Source organism: Peromyscus californicus, unplaced genomic scaffold, assembly GCF_007827085.1.
Source record: "Peromyscus californicus insignis strain IS unplaced genomic scaffold, ASM782708v3 Scaffold_18__1_contigs__length_77618521, whole genome shotgun sequence".
NCBI lineage: Eukaryota > Metazoa > Chordata > Mammalia > Rodentia > Cricetidae > Peromyscus > Peromyscus californicus.
In genome coordinates, this window is record NW_026294480.1 from 8,427,444 (window position 1) to 8,450,795 (window position 23,352).

The 23,352-nt window shown below is 39.8% G+C and overlaps 1 protein-coding gene across 2 annotated transcripts in view; it reads left to right on the top strand.

The window, feature by feature from the left end:
• The window catches only part of Marchf6 (membrane associated ring-CH-type finger 6), a 63,497-nt gene that overhangs the window by 10,307 nt on the left and 29,838 nt on the right, over window positions 1–23,352 (top strand). For both annotated transcript variants that reach the window (XM_052743012.1, XM_052743013.1), the window contains exons 2-11: window positions 6,865–6,961; window positions 7,774–7,847; window positions 10,473–10,616; window positions 13,312–13,384; window positions 15,686–15,854; window positions 18,641–18,830; window positions 19,403–19,464; window positions 20,379–20,411; window positions 21,699–21,750; window positions 23,069–23,127. In XM_052743012.1, the coding sequence (XP_052598972.1) occupies window positions 6,865–6,961; window positions 7,774–7,847; window positions 10,473–10,616; window positions 13,312–13,384; window positions 15,686–15,854; window positions 18,641–18,830; window positions 19,403–19,464; window positions 20,379–20,411; window positions 21,699–21,750; window positions 23,069–23,127 (953 nt within the window). The remainder of the gene's footprint in view (window positions 1–6,864; window positions 6,962–7,773; window positions 7,848–10,472; window positions 10,617–13,311; window positions 13,385–15,685; window positions 15,855–18,640; window positions 18,831–19,402; window positions 19,465–20,378; window positions 20,412–21,698; window positions 21,751–23,068; window positions 23,128–23,352) is intronic.

Here is a 23,352-nt window from a genome sequence, read left to right on the forward strand (position 1 = left end):
TTTTCCTACTTGAGGCCTTGCCTGTCATTGTTTTTATACAATAAAAGTGACTTAAGGAAACAAATGGGTAGGTTAAATTCTGTGTGTGTGTGTGCACACACACACATTAGTGTCCTGTGGTGAGGATTGGCCTAGAACTACTTGCTCTTCCTCTTGAGTAACTTGTGTCTAGGTTGAGTCACCCTGCATCTAGTGCTTCTGCACTGTTTCTGCTGCCCACGCATTCCTCATTTAGTACCTGAGTTATCAGATCAACTGTGATGCTATCACAACACTCATGTGCAAAGATCTCTCACTTTGCTTAACCATTATTGATGCTTATGAGTCTGTTACCATTTATTAGAATTGCCTACTTATTATTGTTATCTATCCTTCCCTGCTACCTGTGTGTGTGTGTTTCAGTGCACCTACATTTATTTGTGCATGTAAGAAAGGTGTAGTATATGTAGGGTTTGACACTGTTCTTAGCTTCTAGCATTCACTGTCTTTTATATTTGTTTCCTGTGGACAAGGAGAGAGTTTTGTTTGTGAACTTTGTTTACTCTACCTCCCTTCTCTCCCAATGCTCTGTTGACAAAATTGTTATATACTTTGTTATAGTTATTAAGGTCTTTTAAGTATTCTTGCTATTTAGATTGAGAAGTTTTTATTGTCAAATTTTAAATTCACTATTTTCTGCAGTAAATGTTTTGGTTTTTGCTTATTTAATTCAAAAATTTACACTGGATTCTTTATCTTCTATGTCTCTGAAAACTTGATCTTCAATCTTTCAAATGTGTTTGTCATTTGCTCACGGAATCATTTTTATGATGGTTGCGATGTGAACATCTATTGGTTATGGTTTTTCATTTAGGCTGGGGTTTTCCTTATGTTTGGTATGAGTGATTTTTCAGTTGTATTGTGGATATTTTTGTTTTTGTGCAGCCTCTGGTTCACATTAACATGTTTGGGGTTTTGTTTTAAACAGGTCGTTTTTCATGATGTGCAGGTAGAAGAGGCATGGCCTCATTACCACCAGCTGGACGTGAAAGCCCCTTCCTCCCCTTTGGCCCCTTTGATGTTAGTAGTGGGTGCTTTGTCGTTGCTCTTTAGGATTTCCGGATCCCTGGCAGGCCTTTCCTGATACCCACAGAGTGAGAAAAGTGGCTCCTTATTAGTAGAAACTATATTCACAGTAAGCCTTTTCTTTCTTTCTTTCTTTCTTTCTTTCTTTCTTTCTTTCTTTCTTTCTTTCTTTCTTTCTTTCTTTCTTTCTTTCTTCTTTCTTTCTTCTCTCTTTCTTTCTCTCTTTCTTTTTAAATCATCTTGGTGGGTTGTATACTTGGTATGGTAGGAGGTTGATGTCTTGTGGGCTTTCATTGGCAGGGGGAGGGCTAGGATCACATTCTTTTCATGTGTCATTTGTTTTGGGTGCAGTGGTAAAAGTTGAATTAGATTGTTGACTTTTGGGAATTTTGTTGCAGCAAATACTATTTAAGTTGTCTCCTTCTTCCTCTGCTGGAACTATTGCTAGTACAGTGTATTGTTCATCATGCTAAAAAAAACCCCAAAAAAACTTGAGTCAGTAAGATGAGAAAATTATTAATGTGGATTTTCCTCTTTTCTTGTATGCATTAAGTTTAGTTACATACTAGAGCTCTCTTTTAGCCTCTGTCCTATAAATTTTTAAATGACCACAAATATTATTTATATTAATTCTGCTTTTTATTGTTTCTATTAACAGTTAATAATTATGCATAGGATTTCTTTGCATTTCCTCTTAGAGTGTAGTCTACTGGGATGTACGAGTGTATTGATGGCTTTATTTTTTTTTTTTTGGTTTTTTCGAGACAGGGTTTCTCTGTGTAGCTTTGCGCCTTTCCTGGGACTCACTTGGTAGCCCAGGCTGGCCTCGAACTCACAGAGATCCGCCTGGCTCTGCCTCCCGAGTGCTGGGATTAAAGGCGTGCGCCACCACCGCCCGGCATGATGGCTTTATTTTTTTTATTAAGATTTATCTATTTTTATTTTGGGTGTGTGTGTGTGTGTGTGTGTGTGTGTGTGTGTGTATGTCTGCTTGTGTATAAATGTACACCGGTGAGTGCCAGTACCCACAGAAGTGTCAGATGCCCTGGAACTGGAGTTAAGAGTTATGAGCTGTCTGATGTGAGTACTGGTAACCAAACCCACGTCCTTTACAAGAGTAGCAAATGCTATTAATGTCTGTGCTCTCTCTCCAGGCCTTGCTGTTTTGTCTGTCTGTCTGATTTAAACTGCATCTGTTTATTATTGTGTGTATCTGTGGGCATGGTTGTAGCGCACAGTGTATGGAGGTCAAAGGGCTACTGTGGTCTATTCTCTTTCACATTGACATGGGGTACATCCAGCTTACATAGCAAGTACTTGAACTTGCTGAGCCATCTCACAGGCTACATATTGCCGTCTTAAAGTGTCTTCATTTCTTTTTTGTGGTTAGTCATGACATATGCTTGGGTTTATTAATTTGTTTGTGCTTTCATTTAGGAGTTGCTTATTTCCCATTTAGATATAACTTTGTTTTATAATTATAAAAATGATTTCCATGGTTCTGAAACAAGATGAATGAGCAGTCTACAATGACCTTACTTTTTCTTCCATAAAATTGGTCTAAGTGTAGGAGGCCCTTAATAATTCTATGCATATTTGTTTGGAAAGGATCATTACCATTATCTGACACTCCCCACCTTCTTCAAAGAGCCAAAAAAATGTATCAGAACAATTACTAATGAACAGTGGTTCCCAAACTTAAAAAAAAAAATGCGTGTTGTGTCGTCCCGTCCCCGTCTTCCCCCCCCCCCCCCCCCCCCCCCCGCCCACACACACACTGCAGTGCATGTGCTGAGGTTAGAGGATGACTTTCAGTTGATTGTTGCCTTATCAACCTTATTAAAACAGGGTCTCATCTTGTTCCTGCTCTTGTGCTGTGTGCTCCAGGCTAGGTAGTCTGAGCTTTCAGGCAGTTCTCTTGTCTCCACCGCCCATCCTGCTATACAGGTGCAGGTGACTGCATGCAGCTTTTTTCCTGAGTTCCAGAGGTCACATTCCAGTTGTCAGACTTGTGTGAGTCATGCTTTTACCTGCTGAGCTATCTATCCCCTTGGCCCTGCCTGGTTCTCAAGCTTTTGAGGTTTTAACTGTAGCTTGAGTTTTCCTGCCTGGCCCACAGTCAGGACAAATCTCTCTCACCTGCCAGTCCCACAGCCTCTCAAACCCGACCAAGTAAACACAGAGACTTATATTGGTTTCAAACTGTGGCAGGCTTCTTGCTAACTGTTCTTACAGCTTAAATCAATCCATTTCCATAAATCTATACCTTGCCACATGGCTCGTGGCTTACCGGCATCTTCACATGCTATTTCTCATCGTGGCGGCTGGCAGTGTCTCTCTGACTCAGCCTTCCACTTCCCAGCTTTATTCTCCTCCTTGTCCCGCCTACACTTCCTGCCTAGCCAATGGCCAATCAGTGTTTTATTTATTGACTAATTAGCAACACATTTGCCATACAGAACATCCCACAGCACAATGTTTACATTCTTAAAGACCTGGAAGAATAAAACAGAACCATTTTTAATTTTACTTAAATAGTATATTCACTGTGGTAATATAATACTATTTTTCATAAAATCATATCTTCCAAATCCCCCAAACTGATGAGAAGAGTGGGTATTTTTTTATATTACACTTTTTGTTTTTTGAGATGGTCCCTTTATGTAGCCCTGGTTGTCCTGGAACTTGCTGTGTATGTATATCAGGTTGTCCTCATATGTCATTTGTTGACTATCACAGGAGAGCACTGAGTTTAAGGTCAACCTGGGCTATGAGATCCCATCTTAAAAGAAAAAAGAAAAGAAAGAAACCTTCTGCAAATTGGCTCAGCAGTGAGTAAAAGAGACTCTTCAGGATTGCTAGAAGGTAGTTCTTACTTTCAGTCTGTGAGTAAGAAAGGGACTCTACAGAATTCCAAGGATCCAGCTTCTCTGCTACACATTAGCTCTGGCTTGAGTTGAAGTTGGTTGTCTGTGCAAGGCATTATGTTGTTGGTTTGTCTCTGAGAAGGATAGACCTTCTGAAAATTCACTGTCCTCTCCAGGTGTGTTGGGCCCCCTAAGGAGATCTCCCACCTCAGTCCTCCTTGTTCATAGGCTCCTCCTGCACTGGAGCACTCTGGAGTTTACCGCCACCTCGGTCCCAGCACAGCTTTCTCAGCTCACAGAGTTGCGTTGCCTTGAACCAGTCATCCATGTCCATATGTTTTATCACTCACTCTTGTCCTTGTCTCTTGCTGACCACAGTGTACCAGTAAGTTACATCCTTGCTCTTTCCCAAACCATACTTGGGAGCTGGCCAGTCACCATGTTCCTTCCTGGAGGGTGGGTGATGTAGCAGTCCCCATTCATGTGAGCCTGGGTTTGTTACTGCTCTTTTCTTTGCATCATGTTCCCATGGAGCATTCTCAAAGGAGAGCTGTTGATACAGGATCAGTATGTGGTACTGACCCACCTGTATTAACTCACACTATCCTGCCCCCTTGGTTGATCTATAGTAATGAATGCCTGTGTCATTACTCAGTGTGGTGGTGATGCGTAGGACCTTGGGCAGCATTCATCTCCTGCCTGGATAACTGGTAATTTTAAAGCTAATCTGCACCCACAGCACTAGTGGCTCTGGTACGTGTAGATAACATAGTTCAGCTATAAGCACCCATGGCCTTGTCACCTTTATGTGTTGGTTGCACTTTCTGCTGTGGCAGTGACTAACCTGGAACTGAGGTGATGGGGAATCTTGGTTCCTTTTCACAGAGGGGGCTTGCTAAACTACTGTCTCTCAAAGGAAGGCAGGGGCATGCATATTACTAACTCCCAGCAGGACAGAGCAGTGATAGCAACTCATTGAACCCTACCACAGAGACTGAGCTGTGAGATAGCTCTTCTGTGGGCAGGGAAGTGTCTTTTCCATAGTGGTGAAGAGACTTGTCTGGTTGCTTGGTAACCAGGGAGAGTCATGTAATAACCAAATAGGTTTTCCTGAATGTTTAGTGTCCCTTGGCTTGGATAAGCAGCATTTTGTTACTCAAGAATGAGCAGCCAGGAAGTCTATAATGATCCCAAGTGGCCAGAACTGGTGTGCTGTGGTGCTCAGCTTGTGTGTCTTCTAATCCAAAGGGTACCACAGGCTCTCTAAGTTCATTAGTGAAGCAGAGATCAGAGCTGCATCTCTTTTACATTGAGTGAGGAATTCCCTGTAGGAGAGGCAGTCAGAAACAAACGGTATATCTTTGCACCTTTAACATCGACAGTTGCCCTTGGGATTAATTGGCACTTGGCTGTGAGGGATGGCTGAGAAGACTTAAGTAATAGCAGTAGTGAAATTTCAGTATGTGGTACTGCAGAGGAGCTTTAGGGGAAATGAACAAGAGAGCACAAAAGATCTCTTGAGGTTTTCCTCCATGCTGCTTGCTAGCCACAGCGATGGGAGGGCAGGAGATGTGTGTGCCTAGAGCCCTTTGGTGCTAGGGTAGGGAATGCTCTCCCTGTGCTGACTCTTCAGCCCTGGGCTCCTATAGCTTCCACTTCCCCTTTCTCTAGTAGGAGTCTTTGAGGTTCTGAGGTACCTTCCTTGTGTCCTGATTGTGTGTATGCACACTATGTGTGCTTGTGCTCACCTGTTTGTAGTTTCCTTCCTTGTATGTGAGGCAAGGAAAGAGAATCTACTGTACATTCCTCTGCTGTTACTGTCTTAAGTCCTCAGACATGTTTTTTTTTTTTTTTTTAGGTTTTTCGAGACAGGGTTTCTCTGTGTAGCTTTGCGCCTTTCCTGGAACTCACTCTGTAGCCCAGGCTGGCCTCGAACTCGCAGAGATCCGCCTGCCTCTGCCTCCCGAGTGCTGGGATTAAAGGCGTGCGCCACCACCGCCTGGCCAGACATGGTTTTTTAGAAAATAATTTTTTGGTTTTTCGAGGCAGGGTTTCCCTGTGTAGCTTTGCGCCTTTCCTGGACTCACTTGGTAGCCCAGGTTGGCCTCAAACTCACAGAGAACTGCCTGGCTCTGCCTCCCAAGTGCTGGGATTAAAGGCGTGTGCCACCACTGCCTGAAAATAAAATTTTTAAAAAAATGATTTTTCCTTTAATGTGCATGAGTATTTTATCTGCATATACCATGCATGTGCAGTGACTGCAGAGGCCAGAAGAGGGCGTTAGGCCTAAAACTGGAGTTGTAGACAGTTGTGAGCCACCAAGTGGATGCTGGAAATCAAGGCGGAGTGAGTCCTCTGGAGGAGCAACCAGTTTTTCTTTAACCACAGAGCCATCTCGCTTGCTCCCTGAAAAGTAATTTTAGAAATAATTTTATTTTAAAAATAATTTTGAGGTTGGCATACGAAGTGATGGGCTTCATTGTTGCATTTTCATGTATGTCATTATATTTTGGTATCATTTTCCCTTCCCTCTCAGATGTTTTTGTGATGCTTAAACCCTTAGGACTGGATTTAGACTTATAAAAAGTTACACTGTCGCAACACTAATATTTGTGGCCAGGTAACCTGATTCTGCTTATTTGGTTGAGTGTTTGTTATAGGATACTGCAAGTGTAGATAAATTAAACTGTTTTTGTTATTTTCAACTTTATTTACAGAACATTCTAAGGAACAACTCACCTTTATGCATTTTGAAGGAATGTACTTAGATTCTGATATACCTTTAATGAAAGTTTCATCACAGTTTTCAGGTCTCCATCCTATTGATTGATACAATAAATTTTACCTTTAGCAGAAAATATTTTTGTTTTGTTGGTCTTTTTGTATAAAAGTCATAACCAAAGGTAATTCCATTTTTCTCCTTTGTTATCAGACATATGTAGAGTGTGTCGGTCAGAAGGAACACCCGAGAAACCTCTTTATCATCCTTGTGTATGTACTGGCAGTATTAAGTTTATTCATCAAGAATGGTAAGTCATTTGGAAAATTGTATAATTCTTAAATTCAATTTTATCATCTCTGTAATAAAATTGATCATTTCAGTGATCTTGACCCGTAATTCATTATTTTTAAACTTTTGTTCTAAAACTTTATAACAATATTTAGTTTGACTAAGCAGTGACCCATAGTTAATACCAGACATGCTATTTCGGTATATAGTGGATATGCTAACGATAGCCTATTGTTAATTTCTATCACTGAGAAGTTGTTTTGTTCATGGACAGAATTATGTTTTTCTGGTTTTGAGTGGCATAATTATAGCTTATATTTATTAAATATTCTGTGCCAAGAACTATCTTCTGTGCTTTACACATCTTAACTCATTTACTCTTTACAAGAAAAGTCTGGAACATTATTATATGGATGTATGGATGAAGAAATGGAGCACAGACAGGTTGAAGAACTTGTGCTAAGCACATAACTTGCCAGGGGGAGAGTGGGAATTCAGCCCTGGTTACCAGCTATGAGCATTGAAAGGCCAGTATCAAAACTGATGCTGACCCCTGGATTATTTACTAGTATTCATTTAGCTCTGAAGAGATTAGAATTTTGGCTAATTAAATCTTTTTATTAATATAATGTATATTGGTTTATATTTATCTGTTTTTAAGTTTTATACTCTTAGAAAGCACATTAAAAATTAAAATAGTCCACATTTGAAATTCTGAAAACTATAAAAGTTCTGTGACACAAAAATTTTAATAAAAACACGAGTTTTCAATGAAACCTTAATGCTGCTTTGTTTTAAATATTGTATTCATGAATGTCTTTGTAATTACAGCTTAGTTCAGTGGTTGAAACACAGTCGAAAAGAATACTGTGAATTATGCAAGCACAGATTTGCTTTCACACCAAGTAAGTTCATTTGACATTTTCACTACAGTTTTCTTTTGTTATTTCTGGCAACAAAAGGTGTTTAGAGTTTGAAAGCAATAATTTTCAACTTCATTGTCTTTGATAGTAATAGAAAAAAACCTGTTCCACTTAGAAGGATATTTTTAAAACTGTCTTCTTTTAATTTAATATACCCATGCATGTTTTATAGGTTGTTTTCTTTGTGGTTTTGCTTATTTACAGACAAGCTTAAACATACACAGAGGTAGAGTGAGTGAAAACCCATCACTTAGTTGCACTTGTTTTTCAGCTCACATGGCCTGTCTCTTTATCTGTGCTCTCATTTCTTACTATATTCTTTAAATTTTTGGGCTGTTCTTTTTAAAAGATATCCTGTCAGTTTTCATTTTATCTATACATTCTCAGTATGTGTCAACATTCCTTCCTTTTAAGAAACATTATTATCTCTGCCTTGATTTCATCAGAATCTAGTACTGTTCAGCCTGAACTCCTTTTGAGGTAAAGCTGTGAGAGTGAATAACAGTAAAGAGTAAGTCTTAGAGCACTTTTTTCTTTTGGAAACCAACTTTTTAAAATGTCTGTATATGTGTTTGACTGTGTGGGTGCACATGTGTGTGTAGGAGGGGTGTGTGTGTGTGTGTGTGTGTGTGTGTGTGTGTGTGTGTACATTTGTGTGTACATGAATGTGTTTGAGTGAGCCAGAGATGGATATGGGGTTTCTTTTTTCTTTTTCTTTTTTTCCTTTTATTAGATACAGGGTTCCTCTGTATAACAGCCCTGGCTGTCCTGAAACTCACTATGTGAAACATGCTGGGCTCAAACTCACCAAGTTTGGTCTGCTTCTGCCTCCTGAGTGCTAGGATTAAAGGCGTGCACCATCACACCTGGCTGGGAAGTCCTTGATTTTTTTGCCCTCTACCTTATGTATTGTCATTTGAATCTTGAACTCCTCACTTCAACAAGTCTAGCCAGTCAGATTGCCTTGGCATCTCCTGGCCCCACCTTTTGAGTACTGGATACAGGCAGGCCATGGTTTCCATGCCCACCCAGCATAGCGTGGATGTTGGAGATCGTAACTCTGGTCTTCATGCTTGCATGCTATCTCCCAAGCCCTGGGAAACAAGCTTTTAAACTCATGTGTTGTAAGGCTTCAGTAACTATTTTTCAGATGTCTAAAATTTTAATGATGATACTTGTGTTATATCAAATAGATAGTACTGTACTAGCAAATTATTAAAAACTTGAAGCACAGTTTTTCATGTTGTGATCCTTATACATTGCACCTGATTTTTTGTATTTAACATTTTTTTTAAGACTCTTGTGCTTCTTAGTACAAATACTGTAACTTATCATTAGTTTTGCTTGCTATCTAACAGACATGTATAATTAAAGTTACTGTGTTTTATTTATTCATTGCCAGCAAAAATGCCACTTGTATTCTTTAATAGTCCTTATTTTCTCTGGTGTATAAACTCATTACTACTTGTAAAGATTTATAGCAAACTAGATTAAATGGTTGAATGTCTTCATGAAAATTGACTAATAGAAAATATCCTGTGGACTTTTACTTTGTATGCTTGCTTTTCTCCTGACATTTGTGCAGTGTTTCCTGTAGACTTTCCTCAGGAAGCTCTCCTGTCCTTTACACCGAGTGTCCTGTTGGCTGGGTGATCTGTGGCATGTACAGACTTGCCATTTGTTAGGGCTTATTACTTATGTTCGTAGACTAGTAGTTTTGTGATACTGCTCTTGAATGTTTTGTTTTTACTATTTTTTGGCTGTTAGGATAAACCTAGCATGTTATCCGTGCTAAGCAAGCACTCTGCATCTGAAGTACTCGCCAGCATTGTCTTTTTGTTTAGTTTTGGTTATTTTTCCCCTCCCCCAGCTCTGTTTGATAGATTTTAGATCATTGATTTTATATAATAATTCCTTGTTTTGGGCCCTTTGGAGAAAGAGGTATTTGAAAGCAATGTGTATTATCTGGAGTAGAGCTTTTTTAATAAATAGCAGTTTTTACTGGAACAATTCTTAGGAAGATATTTTCTAAAATGTGGGACTGTTCTTGAACCACATTTGAATTACATTTTGCAAAGATGTCTGAATTTATCATTTGAAAATTAAAGTAAGATGTTAGAATTGGGAGAGGATTGGCTAAGTGACTGTTGGTCCTTCATGAAATGACTGTCACAGGCTGTTGGGGTGCCGTGGCCAATGCCTGCATTTGGGAAGTTCTCTGATAACGTGCCTTCAGATTTGCTTTTGCCCTTGTTACCTTTTCTTGATCCTTTATAGTTTGAGAAGCCATGTCATTGTATGGCTTGCATGTTACACATGTATAAACTGATACTGCTTGAGATTCAAGGCTGTAAGCAGAAGAGGTAGATTTCTTCCTCTCGATGCTTTTTCTCTGCTCTGTGGTCTTTTTTTTGTTGTTGTTCATTTACATATTTTAGTTGTGGTTTCTATAAATAAGAGACTTGTATAAATGTAGTATTATTATAATGATTTGACATTCAGTGGCATATAGGAAAAATACTTAAGCACAATATCTCTATTTTGTATTTATGAATTAAGTTATTTAAAAGTCCTCATGAAATCCTGTGTATTTTTTTCCTCTTACAGTTTATTCTCCAGATATGCCTTCACGGCTACCAATCCAAGACATATTTGCTGGACTGGTTACAAGTATTGGCACTGCAATACGATACTGGTTTCATTATACACTTGTGGCCTTTGCATGGTTGGGAGTTGTTCCTCTTACAGCATGTGAGTATTCATCCCTCTTCTGGAGTTATTTAATAACTGTTTTTTATTTTATAAATGATTTATATTTTAATTGTGTTGCCTAATACTACGAATAATGTTTAATTAGTTGATTTATGTTATCATATATTAGGAAAGCCTTGTTTAGAAAACATCTTCACTGAGTTGTTTCTGGAGGAGGGAAGGGTGTTTTTCTTAAAGACATGGAGCGGTATTGATAATACATGAATGGCAGAGTATATAGATATGATTCTGTGGACTTTAAAACAAGCAAGGGTTTTAGATACATGTAATTTACATTCTCATGTCTCCTTAAGTAAAACTAGCTTGACTACCTACAGAGATGAAAACCATAAGCACTGGTGGAGAGTGACTTTAGTTAGCTAGATGGAGCCAGTGAATTCTCCTACGATATAATTCAGAGGGACAAAGTAGTTCGAGTAAGAGAAATAGGAGAGATGGAAGCTAGAGCTGGCACTTTTAGTAACTACCTAGCAAGTTGTCCTACAAGGTAAGGTTATTGGAGATGAGGAGTTGATCGTTTCTGTTATGAAGGAGACCACAAACCTAAACAAGACAGTGGCAAGTTCCAGATAGAACAGTTTTTAATGTAAATTCCTCACCCTCCAGATATACTCAGTTGGAAGAACAAAATACACTTAGGTGTTCAGAATGTTTGCCACCTTAAACTTGTAAATGATACACACTGTAAATGATACACACCTTAATCCTGTCTGTATAGAGGCTGAAGCAGGAGGATCTCCAGTTGGAGGCCAGCTTGGTCTGCATGGGGCATAAGAACTGAAAAAGAAAAAAATCATTCAGTTAAAGTGGAAGACAACATGCCTTTCTAAAATCAACAGATCATACAGTCTAGCATAAGTGAATGTTTGACTTCACTGTAACAAGCTTGATTTCTGTCCTGACTTTGCATATACACATGTGTCATAATACATACTCTTACAGACTCTTCTTTTTTTTCATTTTTTTAAAATTAATTAATTTATATACATAATGTGCTCTATCTGCATGTACAACTTTATGCCAGAAGAGGGCATCAGGTCCCGCTATAGATACTTGTGAGCCACCATGTGATTGCTGGGAATTGAACTCAGGACCTCTAGAAGAGCAGCCAGTGCTCTTAACTGCTGAGCCATCTCTCTAGCCCCAGACTCTCCTTTTTAGTTCTGTTCCCCATCCCTCTTTCCTAGTACATGCCAGAGTTCTGAGGAGCCCTAATGCTGTCAGTCCATTTGGGTATTGACTGATGGTTGGTTTGTTAGTTTTACTTATTATAAGCATGTTTGCTTCCTTTTATATAGGTATGTAAGTAATTTCCACTATGGACACTTTTTACTCTTCTGCCCTTTTGAGTTGACCAGTAAAAGAAGCCATTGAACTCATTGAAAATGTCTGATACAAGACTAAGGACAGTGCTTGAACTAATGTGCAAGAAGTGTTCTGAAGAAAAGCCTTAGCATTTCCTTAGTCCCTTCCTAAAGCCCTAGTCTTGTTACTGCATTCTCTCTAGAATTCTGCCTTTCTCACTAAAAAACATTCTATCTTTTCTGAGTAAGAGGGTTAAGGGTGACAGTGAATTCTTTTATGCTTGTGTTTTCCCTCCATGGCCATAATTTAAGATATTCTTTGTTTGAGATCTTTTGAAACTTTTTTTTTAAAAGTCTTTTAAAAACAATTTTCTATGTGTGTGCTCTTATGCTATGGTGTGTGTGGAGGTCAGAACAACTTTGTGGAGTGTTTGTCTCCTCCAACTTTCCATGGGTTTCCAGGGTTGAGCAGAGGTTGCTGGGGTCAGCCATCTCACTGGTCCCTGAAGGTCATGGGATTATGCACTGTGCTGAAGAAGCTTCTCAGTTCAAAGATGCCTGGTTCCCAAACTGAAATCTTTTGTTTTTGCAAATAGTTACTGAATTTTGTAGTTCTAGATTTAAAAACAATCTTCATGTTATGATTTAGATTATTAATCTAGCCCCCTCAACATCTAAACTCATGCAAGTCTAAGATACCTAGAACTAAGGATGTAGCTCAGTGTAGAACTCTTGTCTAACACGTGTGAGGCCCTAGTTTCAATATGGTTCTGCAGAGACCAGCCAACACTGCCATGGAGAATTACTGTTTGCTCACTCTTTTTATGCTCTTAAAAAATAGGTTTTGGGTTTTTTTGCTTTTTTTTTTCTCCCCCTGAGACAGTGTTTCTCTGTGTAGTCCTGGCTGTCTTGGAACTTGCTCTGTAGACCAGGCTGGCCTCGCACCCAGAGATCACCTGCCTCTGCCTCCCGAGCGCTGGGATTAAAGGTGTGCACTACCACTGCCTAGCTAAGAAGTAGTATATTGAGGCCAGTTAGCTACCTCAGCGGGTAAACACATTTTTCACACAAACTTCTGAGTTTCATCCCTGGAACCCATGGTAGGTAGAAAGTTGTTTTCTGACTTCTACACACACACACACACACACCATGGTATGTGGGTACTCATACTCAGACAACCATGCACACAGGCCTGCAATTAAAAAAAAAAAACAACAAAAACTAAAACCCAGTATGAGACTCAGGCCTACAAAGAACAAGAAAGCTTGTGTTCTTGGTGCCTGTGATATTCCACTTTACCTCTGCTTCCTTGAGCCATCTGTGAGTTCATGGTGCTAGTTGTGACTATGCCCTTGTGCCCTTGTTTGTAGGCCGCATCTACAAGTGCTTGTTTACTGGCTCCGTGAGCTCACTACTGACACTGCCACTAGACATGCTGTCAACGTGAGTATCAATGTGAGAATGGAGTTTGGGCAATGGGAAGGATGTTTTTCCTCTTGTATTTATTCCTTTGTTTGTTTGTTTTGGTTTTTGAGACAGGGTTTCTCTGTGGTATAACAGCCCTGACTGTCCTGGAACTTGCTCTGTAGACCAGTCTGGCCTTGAATTCACCGAGGTCCACTTGCCTTTGCCTCCCAAGTGCTGGGATTAAAGGCATGTGTACTACACCTAGCCTATGTTTTTATTCTTACTATTTGAAAATTCATCTAAGAACAGCAATTCATTTTTTTTCCTTCTAACAATTGTAGCTACAGTAGAAATTGGTATGTGTAAGTTCTATTTCTTTAAAAAACAAAAAGAATTTAAGGAACTTTTTTGTATTGTTGGGAGGACGTGTAAAAATAACCATGCAGTTTGAGTTGTATGCTACTTGATTTGTGCATTAAAAAGTTGTTCACTGTGGCTTTTCTCTTCATGTGACAATAGCACTTTGCTGGGCCTGTGTTGGCATGTCAGTTGACTGGCTTGTGGGCTACACTTCCTTCTTTAGACTACTCACAGAAGAATGCTGGGGGAGAGGGAGAGTATTATATATTCTCTATAGTATACAACTTTTTCCTGAAAATTCTGCACATATACCGTATGTGGCAGCAGTGTTGTGTGCAGATGAGTTGGTTTATCTCCAGGCAAACCATCTCATTTACACAAATGTGCAAAACACAGTTCTGAGACATCATGGTGTCAGACAGCTGCCATTTTACTTGTTCACAATTCTGGAGGTCAAACTTGGTGTGGCTTAGTTGTGCTTAGTTGGGCAGTTCATCTCTGAGCTTGTCTGAGTCACATGTGTCTTTCCTGGAGCTGGATTATCTAAGATGAATCTGTCTGAGGTGCTGGAGTTATCCACATGGCCTTTCATCTTCAGAAGGCTAATGGAGGCTTCTCCACAAGAGGGCCTTGGTGCAGCATTCTGAAACTGGGATAGTGGGAGCCCATAAGTCTTTTTCTAGGCTCTGGAATGTGGACATCCTCACCTCAGGACTAGCCTAAAATGAAGCTAGTTCACATGGAAGCAGGCATTAGAGAAAAGGGCTCTGAAGTGTGGTTCCATTTAAAATCTACAAGAAGTTAGTTGTTTGGCAAAGAAGAAATGGAGAAGGATTATTTCAGCCCGAACTCATCCTGATTTTGATGGTATAGAAGGTCCTTTAGTAAGGGATGGTTTGGAGATACTGTAGACAGGACCTCCTTTGGAGTGATAGCAGTTACAGTGTGGGGCTGCTAGGCTGAGGTCTCTCAGACTGACCTTTCCTTAAATTTACCAGGGACAAAAAAGTAGTCAATTTTCTAACATCTATCATTATTTTTGAGTTATGCTTGAATTATTCTGAAATCACAGACATAGATAGTGAAGGATAAGTTTCTTCAGGAAAAGAAGAAGCAAAGACTCCCAAGTGTTACAAATCTAACATTTCCATGTGTGGTTACTACTAAAGGAACCACACTGCCTCCTTCGATTTATTTTGGTATTTTTGCAGCTAGCATTAAAGCTAGGTTTATCATGTAAAGAGTTTCAGCACTATGCATTGTGAGTTTCTCCATCTGGTCCATGGTATACTGAGTGTCCTTCAACCTTCTTCTTTTTTTTTTTTTTTTTGGTTTTTTCGAGACAGGGTTTCTCTGTGTAGCTTTGCGCCTTTTCCTGGAACTCACTCTGTAGCCCAGGCTGGCCTCGAACTCACAGAGATCCGTCTGGCTCTGCCTCCCGAGTGCTGGGATTAAAGGCGTGCACCACCACCGCCCGGCTGTCCTTCAACCTTCTTTATGTTGCCATTTTATCAGTCACTGAGGGAGCTTCCCACCTTTCTTATTGAGAGTGTTCATTTATATGCTTCCCTGTCAGTTACCCCTGTCAGTTAAGCTTTAAAGTTCTGTTAGAAGGATCAAGCAGAGTTGCTCACCTAACTTAGTAAATTGTATAAATGCAGTGTTTGGGTTTGTTGAGTGTTTTGCTAGATTTTTTTTTCTTACACTCCTGTTTCTTGGCTATGCTAAAAGGATAGGCTGGATAATTAATAGCTGTATATACTGATGTTATTTTATATCTACTTAATATAAGTATACAATAATATAAGTATATAAATGTACATATTAGCTAACTTATAAGATAGAATTTCAATGTCATTATATATAATCCTTTAGAAGCAACTGAATTTTACTGAAAAGTTAAGATTTTTTTTTTTTTTTTTTTTTTCAAGTGTTCTTTGGAGTTAATTGTGTCTAATTTTTTTTTTTTTTAAATAGGGAAAATTTGTTGGCAGATTGCTTACAGGGCTGTTTTGTGGTGACATGCACACTTTGTGCATTCATCAGCCTGGTGTGGTTACGAGAGCAGATAGTCCATGGGGGAGCACCAATTTGGCTGGAGCATGCTGCTCCAGCCTTCAATGCTGCTGGACACCACCAAAATGAGGTAAGCCCTCACGTGAAATGCACCTTCCTTGGGCAGTATCTGAAAGTTATTGTCAGCCTCTGCAATCCAAACCCTTGACTTTCATGTGCCACATAAATGGAAGAGGACAGTGGGAAAGTTTGGGGGATTAGGAGGACTGTGGAAGTGAAAAAGAATGTTTCTCCGACTATTCTTCCTAGATTGAAACAGTGTTAGTGGGAATACTAACACTGTTCCATTCAGCTAATATAGCTGAGTGGTGGCCGGACCTGCAATCCGGCACAGGAGGCGGAGGCAGGCGGAGCTCAGTGGGTTCCAGGATAGCCAGGGCTACATAGTAGAGAGACCCTGGCTCAAAACACGCACGCACGAACACACGCATGTGTGAAAGAAAACTTCCTAGATAGGTTTCTGACATGCTGCACAACATTTAGGAGTGTTCTACACCTATTCTAGCTTTTTTCTTTGTATGTGAAATGCCTTTTCTATTATGTAGGAAGAACTTAATCAAAAGTAGCAAACTTGGTCAGTCAGATGGCACAGTAGGAAGATACGTTTGCCACCCAATCCTGATAACCTTATATGGAGTTCCCAGAAGCCACAGTGTACAGAGAAGAGTTGTCCTGCCACCTCCATACGTGCAGTGTGGCATGTGCAGATCTCTCCGTGGGCATGTGCACACACAACACACAAAATTAAAGAAGCAAAGAATTGTGTGCGGTTTTCTTATGAGTGACGATGATGTGCTCACTTACAAGGATACTTGGCAGTCAGTTAACAGGAGGGCATAGCAAGAGGTTTTTAGTATCTTGCCTGCTGGGAAATTGTAGGACCAAGAATGTCACACAGATACTGCTCAGTGAAGTGGAAAGTTCACATTTCATGTACTTTTTTCAGTGAAACAGTTGGTCACAAACTATTCAGTGGTAATTAATCTTTGTTCCTATGATCTGATTTTTTTAATATGTAGATTGATTTCATTAAGTCTGAAATTCTTTTTTACTACAGAGTACACCTTTTCCTTTGAAAAGTATGCATAGATGAACCCAACACCACAAGCCCTGCTGCACACACCCCTTGTTCTGGGGATGGAACCCAGGGCCATGAGCACGCTGGCCAGCATTCTGTCACCGAGCCATACATACCCATAGTCGTTTTGTTAATTTTTAGACTGGGTCTCGATATGTAGCCAAAACCGGTCTCAAACTCACTTTCCTCCTCCTTCCCTAAGAGCAGTAGGGGTATACCCCATGCCTATGCAGGTAGTGCTGCTAGAGAAGATTAAGAGAGGCACTGTTGCTATTCTGCCTTGTAGTTTGAAGCATTTAATGTAGTTTTGTTTCAGGATTTTCATTAAATCCAAGGGAATTGTTTTTTTCTAAATAATTTATTTAAATTTATTTTATGTGCATTGGTATGAAGGTGTCAGATCCTCTGGAACTGGAGTTACAGACAGTTGTGAGCTGCCATGTGGGTTCTGGGAATTGAACCGGGTCCTCTGGAAGAATAGCCAGTGCTCTTAATCAATGAGCCATCTCTCCAGCCCTGGGAATTGTGTTTTAACTTAACAATTAAATGGAATTATGTCTTTGCATTTGGTTGGTAGCAGAATTTTGATTTTTTTATAATTTTTTGGAATTGAGGATTGAGTCCAAGACTTCACATATGCTAGGTCACATACCCTCCCATTGAGTCACATCTTCAGCCCTTTTATTTTTGGTTTGAGATAAGAATCTGGCCAAGTCCAACAGTATGCCTCAGACTTACAATCCTCCTGCTTCAAATCCACCTCTTTCCCTATAGTAGCTGTAATTACCACCCTGGGCCACTATGCTTGGCTTGTAGCCCAAAGCCAGAAGAAAATGCATTTGGGAATCAATAAAGGCCATATATGGAAAATCCTAGTCTCTAAGTCAAACTAGAAATCAGTTACTCAAGTGTTAATAGCAGCAAATTAAGGTGTATATGTGTATACATGTGCATACATTTTTTAAAAATGTGTTTTCAGCCGGGCGGTGGTGGCGCACGCCTTTAATCCCAGCACTCGGGAGGCAGAGCCAGGCGGATCTCTGTGAGTTCGAGGCCAGCCTGGTCTCCAAAGCGAGTTCCAGGAAAAGGCTCAAAGCTACACAGAGAAACCCTGTCTCGAAAAACCAAAAAAAAAAAAAAAAAAAAAAAAAAATGTGTTTTCATCCCTAAGAGAATTAGACATACTTGTCATATTTATTAAAGATTATGGATGATGTGTTTAAGATAGCCAGATTTGCCCATATTTTATAATGGGGTGTGTGTGTATGTGTGTGTGTGTGTGTATATCTGTGTTCATGTGTATAAGTAGTTGTGTATGTGCCATTGTGTGCATGTGTAGGCCATAGGACCACCTTTGGTGAAGTCCTTGCCTTCTACCTTATTGAAGACAGACAGCATCTTGGGATTCTCCTGTCCCCATGTTGGAGCACAGAATTACAGATGCTTTACTGTGCCCAGCTTTATTTGAGTTCTGGGACTCCAAACCCAGGTCCTCACACTTGGGTGGCAAGTGCTTTGCCCACAGAAACCGTTTATTTCCCCAGCCCTCTAGTGCTTTCTGAAGTGTGTACATTGAAAAGTGAGTTCACATTCCTATGTACCAAGTTGGCCGTAAATGAGATACATTTAAAAGAGATGAGCCTGAAAGATACTTCTTTTTTTAACTTTAGTGGGGTTGTCTTTTCTGGTTTTGTTTTTCTTGCAGGGTAAAGTATGATTTGGAACTAGAGTAAAACTGAGCCACGTGGGTGAATTCTTGGGCTTTTCTTTCATTTTAGGCTCCTGTAGGAGGAAATGGTGCAGAAAACGCTGCTGCTGATCAGCCAGCTAACCCAGCAGGTGAGAATGCAGTGCTGGGTGAGAACCCTGATGCCCAGGACGGTCAAGCAGAAGAGGAGGAGGAGGACAATGAAGAGGAAGATGATGCGGGTGTGGAAGATGCTGCTGACGCCAACAATGGAGCCCAAGGTAGTGTCTGCCCCGTCCCTTGCTCACTCTCCAGGACCGCCGGTCATTCTGAGCTTGCACCGAAGACAAAGAGAGCAGTGCTTTCCTGTTTCGTGATGTGTCAGAGTTCTGTTATGACCTGTTTGGTTTTGACAAGCTAGCGGTTAGGACATACATGTACATGAGGTCCACGTTCTGAGGAAGGAACTTGGTACAGCATTTTCTGGGTTTTTGTTTTTTGTTTCTCATATTTTTCTCTTTGCTTCCATGGAGTTACTGCACTTTTCAAATAAAAAAAGAACCCCTCAAGCGTACAGTACAGGCCAGGTGCCAGCCACTTCTAGAAACCATCTTTTCGATCTACCAGATTCTTTTTTGACCCACATCGATTAGATTTGTCTTTGGCTTCATCCTATTTATTAACTTTCTAGTACTAACCACAATCTAGCATTGTCTTATAATCTAGGAAGTAAATTATGTTTGATAAAATTTTAAATGTGGTTTAACTTCTTAACAGATTATAATTAAAAGTGGCTCTTATTAGTTAGAGTTTCTTATCTGTCAGTGATCTTGATTTGCAATTGTGTTTTCAGATGACATGAACTGGAACGCTCTGGAGTGGGACCGGGCTGCAGAAGAGCTTACTTGGGAAAGAGTAAGAACTTTCACTGTCCTATGTCCTTGTGGTTTAGTCCTATGGTGGGTTTGGAAGTTTGGCTATTTAGCTATAAACACAAATTTCATAGTTAAATTTGATGGAAACAGTTAATCAAGATTTAATTTCTACAAAAAAACAAGTAGTGGACAGCTGTGGTGCAGATGGTGGCAGTGCGGTCTCTGTTCTGCCTTTCACACAAACCTCGCTCCCCCATGCGGGAGGCAGTTTGACCTGAAATTGTGGACTTGGGAAAAACTAAGCAAAAATTTAAATAGGATTTCCACACTGTAATTGAAGAAAATAAAAGGAATTCTATAATGAGTACTGTAAGAAACTCAGAATGGGTATTTTTTTTCTTTTTTCAGTGTTGGGCATACAAACCCATGGCCTTGGGCATGCTGGGCAAGCACTCTTTCACTGAGCTCCACCTGTCAGACTGGTTCACTCTCTGTCTCTGTAGCTTCCTTAGCTTCCCTAGGGTTGGGAGCACACTCAGGATGGAAATTTCTAGATGATATTTTCCATATGGCTTAGGGTAAAAGAAGACACAAAATATAATATTTAAAAACACAGAATTAGGGGCTGGAGAGATGGCTCAGAGGTTAAGAGCACTGACTGCTTTTCCAGAGGTCCTGAGTTCAATTCCCAGCAACCACGTGGTGGCTCACAACCATCTGTAGTGAGATCTGGTGCCCTCTTCTGGCATGCAGTCACATATGCTGTATACATAATAAATAAATAAATCTTAAAAAAAAACACACAGAATTATTATTTTTTTAACATTCTGGTAATGATAGATAGGTTTAGAAAGTAGTGATTAGAAACCGTGTTTAATGATACTAATAGGAAAGCAATCTTTCTATAAGAAGGTCCTATGCATCTTAAATTAATGCTTATTATTTTTATTTTAGATGCTTGGACTTGATGGATCATTAGTTTTTCTGGTAAGTGGAAGTATTACTTTTGATAGAAATTATGAGTTGTCTCTGTTATCCAGTAACTCCAAATTCTTGGAGTGTGCTCCTTTTTATACTAAAAGTCAAAATAACTCTTTGAATTTTGATTGCTTGATACTTGAAAGTATTTTGTATGTTGACAGTACTAGAAATTTTTAAAGGAATGTTATTTAACATTTAATAAAGTTACTAAATATTTGAGAAAAAGTCCAAAGTTAATAGTAGTTAAAAGAAGTTGATGTTTGAAGTTGGGTCTTACATGTTTAATGCCTGCACCGTTGAGAACAAAACAGCCTTTTCCGTGCCACAGGTGGGAACCACAGTCTTATCAAATCTCTCTCACCTGCCAGTCCCACAGCCGCTCAGACCCGACCAAGTAAACACAGAGACTTATATTGGTTACAAACTGTATGGCCGTGGCAAGCTTCTTGCTAACTGTTCTTACAGCTTAAATTAATCCATTTCTATAAATCTATACCTTGCCACATGGCTCGTGGTTTACCAGCATCTTCACATGCTGTTTCTCATCGTGGTGGCTGGCAGTGTCTCTGACTCAGCCTTCCACTTCCCAGCTTTATTCTCCTCCTTGTCCCGCCTATACTTCCTACCTAGGCACTGGCCAATCAGTGTTTTATTTATTGACCAATCAGAGCAACACATTTGCCATATAAAACATCCCACAGCAGATTAGGGCTTGTCTACAGTAGCAGAACTGCCGCAGATGGAGACATGGCAAGAACAGGAAGCCCAGAGGAAGTACAGGCTTGAGGGTTGCATGATCCAGTGCCCAGCACTGCTATAAAAATCCAGATAATATCTGTCTCTTGCTGTTTACTTAAATATATCCTTTACCTCATTGGTGTTTCATAAGAATGGCAGGAGTTGTTAAGGTCAAATAGGAAAGTCGTTTGCAGCTTGACTTCCTTCCTTATACAATTTCAGGGGAATCAGAGGTAGGGGTGAATGTAATAGGATTCTGCTTTCAATAAATAACATTTTAAAGTTAATAGTTAAAGATAGGAAAATGTGCCAGGCATAGTGGCGTGTGCCTTTAATCCCAGCACTTGGGAGGCAGAAGCAGGTGGATCTCCGTGAGTTCAAAGCAAGCCTGGTCTACAGTACGGGTTCCAGGACAGCCAGGGCTACATCAAGAAACCTTTTCTCAGGGCGGAAAAAAATCAGTTCTAGTTATTTTCAGGATTTAACTATGACTAAGTGAAATTGTTCAATTAAACATGAGATATCACTGACTCTTACTAATGCTTTCTCCTGTAGGAACACGTGTTCTGGGTGGTGTCTTTAAATACATTGTTCATTCTTGTTTTTGGTAAGTTGTACGTATGCTTTTAGTTTTTGTGGTATCGTGATAGAAGTTTGGCTTTCTAGAAGTTTTGTTGCAGGTTTTTGTTTTATTTGTGCTTTAGGAATATAAAGGTACATATAATGTGGACTTAGACGCCAGATTCCTAGTACATTCCTTGAATTTTTACTCAGTGATTCAATCATCGTCTGCCCTATTTATCAGTCAGGATCTTTATTGTTACTATGGAGAAACGATAATTTATCAAGAACAAACTGAAATTTGGCTAGAAAAGCTTCAGGAAAAGAGAAGCATAAAATTTTTTAATGAGAAAAATGAAGTATGCTTTCTGATTTAACTATAGTGTCATCTAAAACTTAGTAGAATTCATTGTTTCCCAATAATCCATCATATTCACAAACTCAAAGTTGTTCCCTCAAATGCCATTTTATAGTTGGTGTGTTTGAATAAAGATCCAAATAATGTGTGCACATTACTGGGAGGTTGAAATAGTCTTCCCTGTGCTTCCTACTCTACTCTGTTAGGATGTGTGTGTTGGTGTCCTCTACCCTCATCCTCTTTCTGCCATGTTTTCTAAACTGGAAGTCAAATTTAAGGGCCTGATCAGGTCAGGTTCAGTCATCTTTGACAAGGTTATTGGGCATGCATTTTGACTCAGAATGGGACATAGGAAGAGGTATGTGATTTTTATCATTTTCTGTTTACACCAAGAAAGAAGTCTGCGGAATGATATTTTAGTGTCGCACCTAGTGTCAGTCCTCCTTAGGTGTTGAAAAGTGCCGAATGTTTCAAATTCTGGGATTTTAAAGGTCATTCTTGGCTAGCTTTTCTATAAAAAGAGTTCATTTTTATCAACAGCAACAATACAGTTAGTGTGAGGTTGGTTCTCAGGAGACGCCGGGCAGGTGGTGTCCTTTCAGTGATTAGTCCAAAGTGAGGAGCTGATGTGCAGGCCACTTCCCAGACGTGAAGTGTTTCTTTTCATGTTGCTGCCTTTTTCCTTTGTGGTTGATGTTTGGAGCTTTGAGTATTAAGAAGAAGAGCTCATGGGTTTGGTTTCTATGTGTTCCCATCAATTTTGGTCATTGAGTGGTTGTTGCTAATTTTTAACATCTCTTTAAAAATGCCAGTGACACCCTCTTCAGAATGGTTCCTGTGTCCTTTTGACAGGGTCCTGTTAGACCTTGATGTTTTATTGTGCCAGGTACAGTTTGGTTTTTTTCTCCGAGAATCTACTGTTTCTCAAAGATGTCCTGGTTCCTTTAGTGGAGATTACGTTAAGAGTGCTCATTGTTCTAATGATAAATTTTCTCCTCTCTTTTAGCATTCTGTCCTTACCACATCGGTCATTTCTCCCTTGTTGGTTTGGGATTTGAGGAACATGTGAGTATAATACTTTCAGAACTTTACTTCTGCTAATTATTCCCAAGTTTGTTATTTTCTAAGGAATTTTATTTTTCCTTTTTTTGTTTTCCGAGACAGGGTTTCTCTGAGTAACCCTGGCTGTTTTGGAACTCACTTTGTAGACCAGGCTGGCCTTGAACTCAGAGATCGCCTGCTTCTGCCTCCCAAGTGCTGGGATTAAAGATGTGTGCCACCACTGCCTGG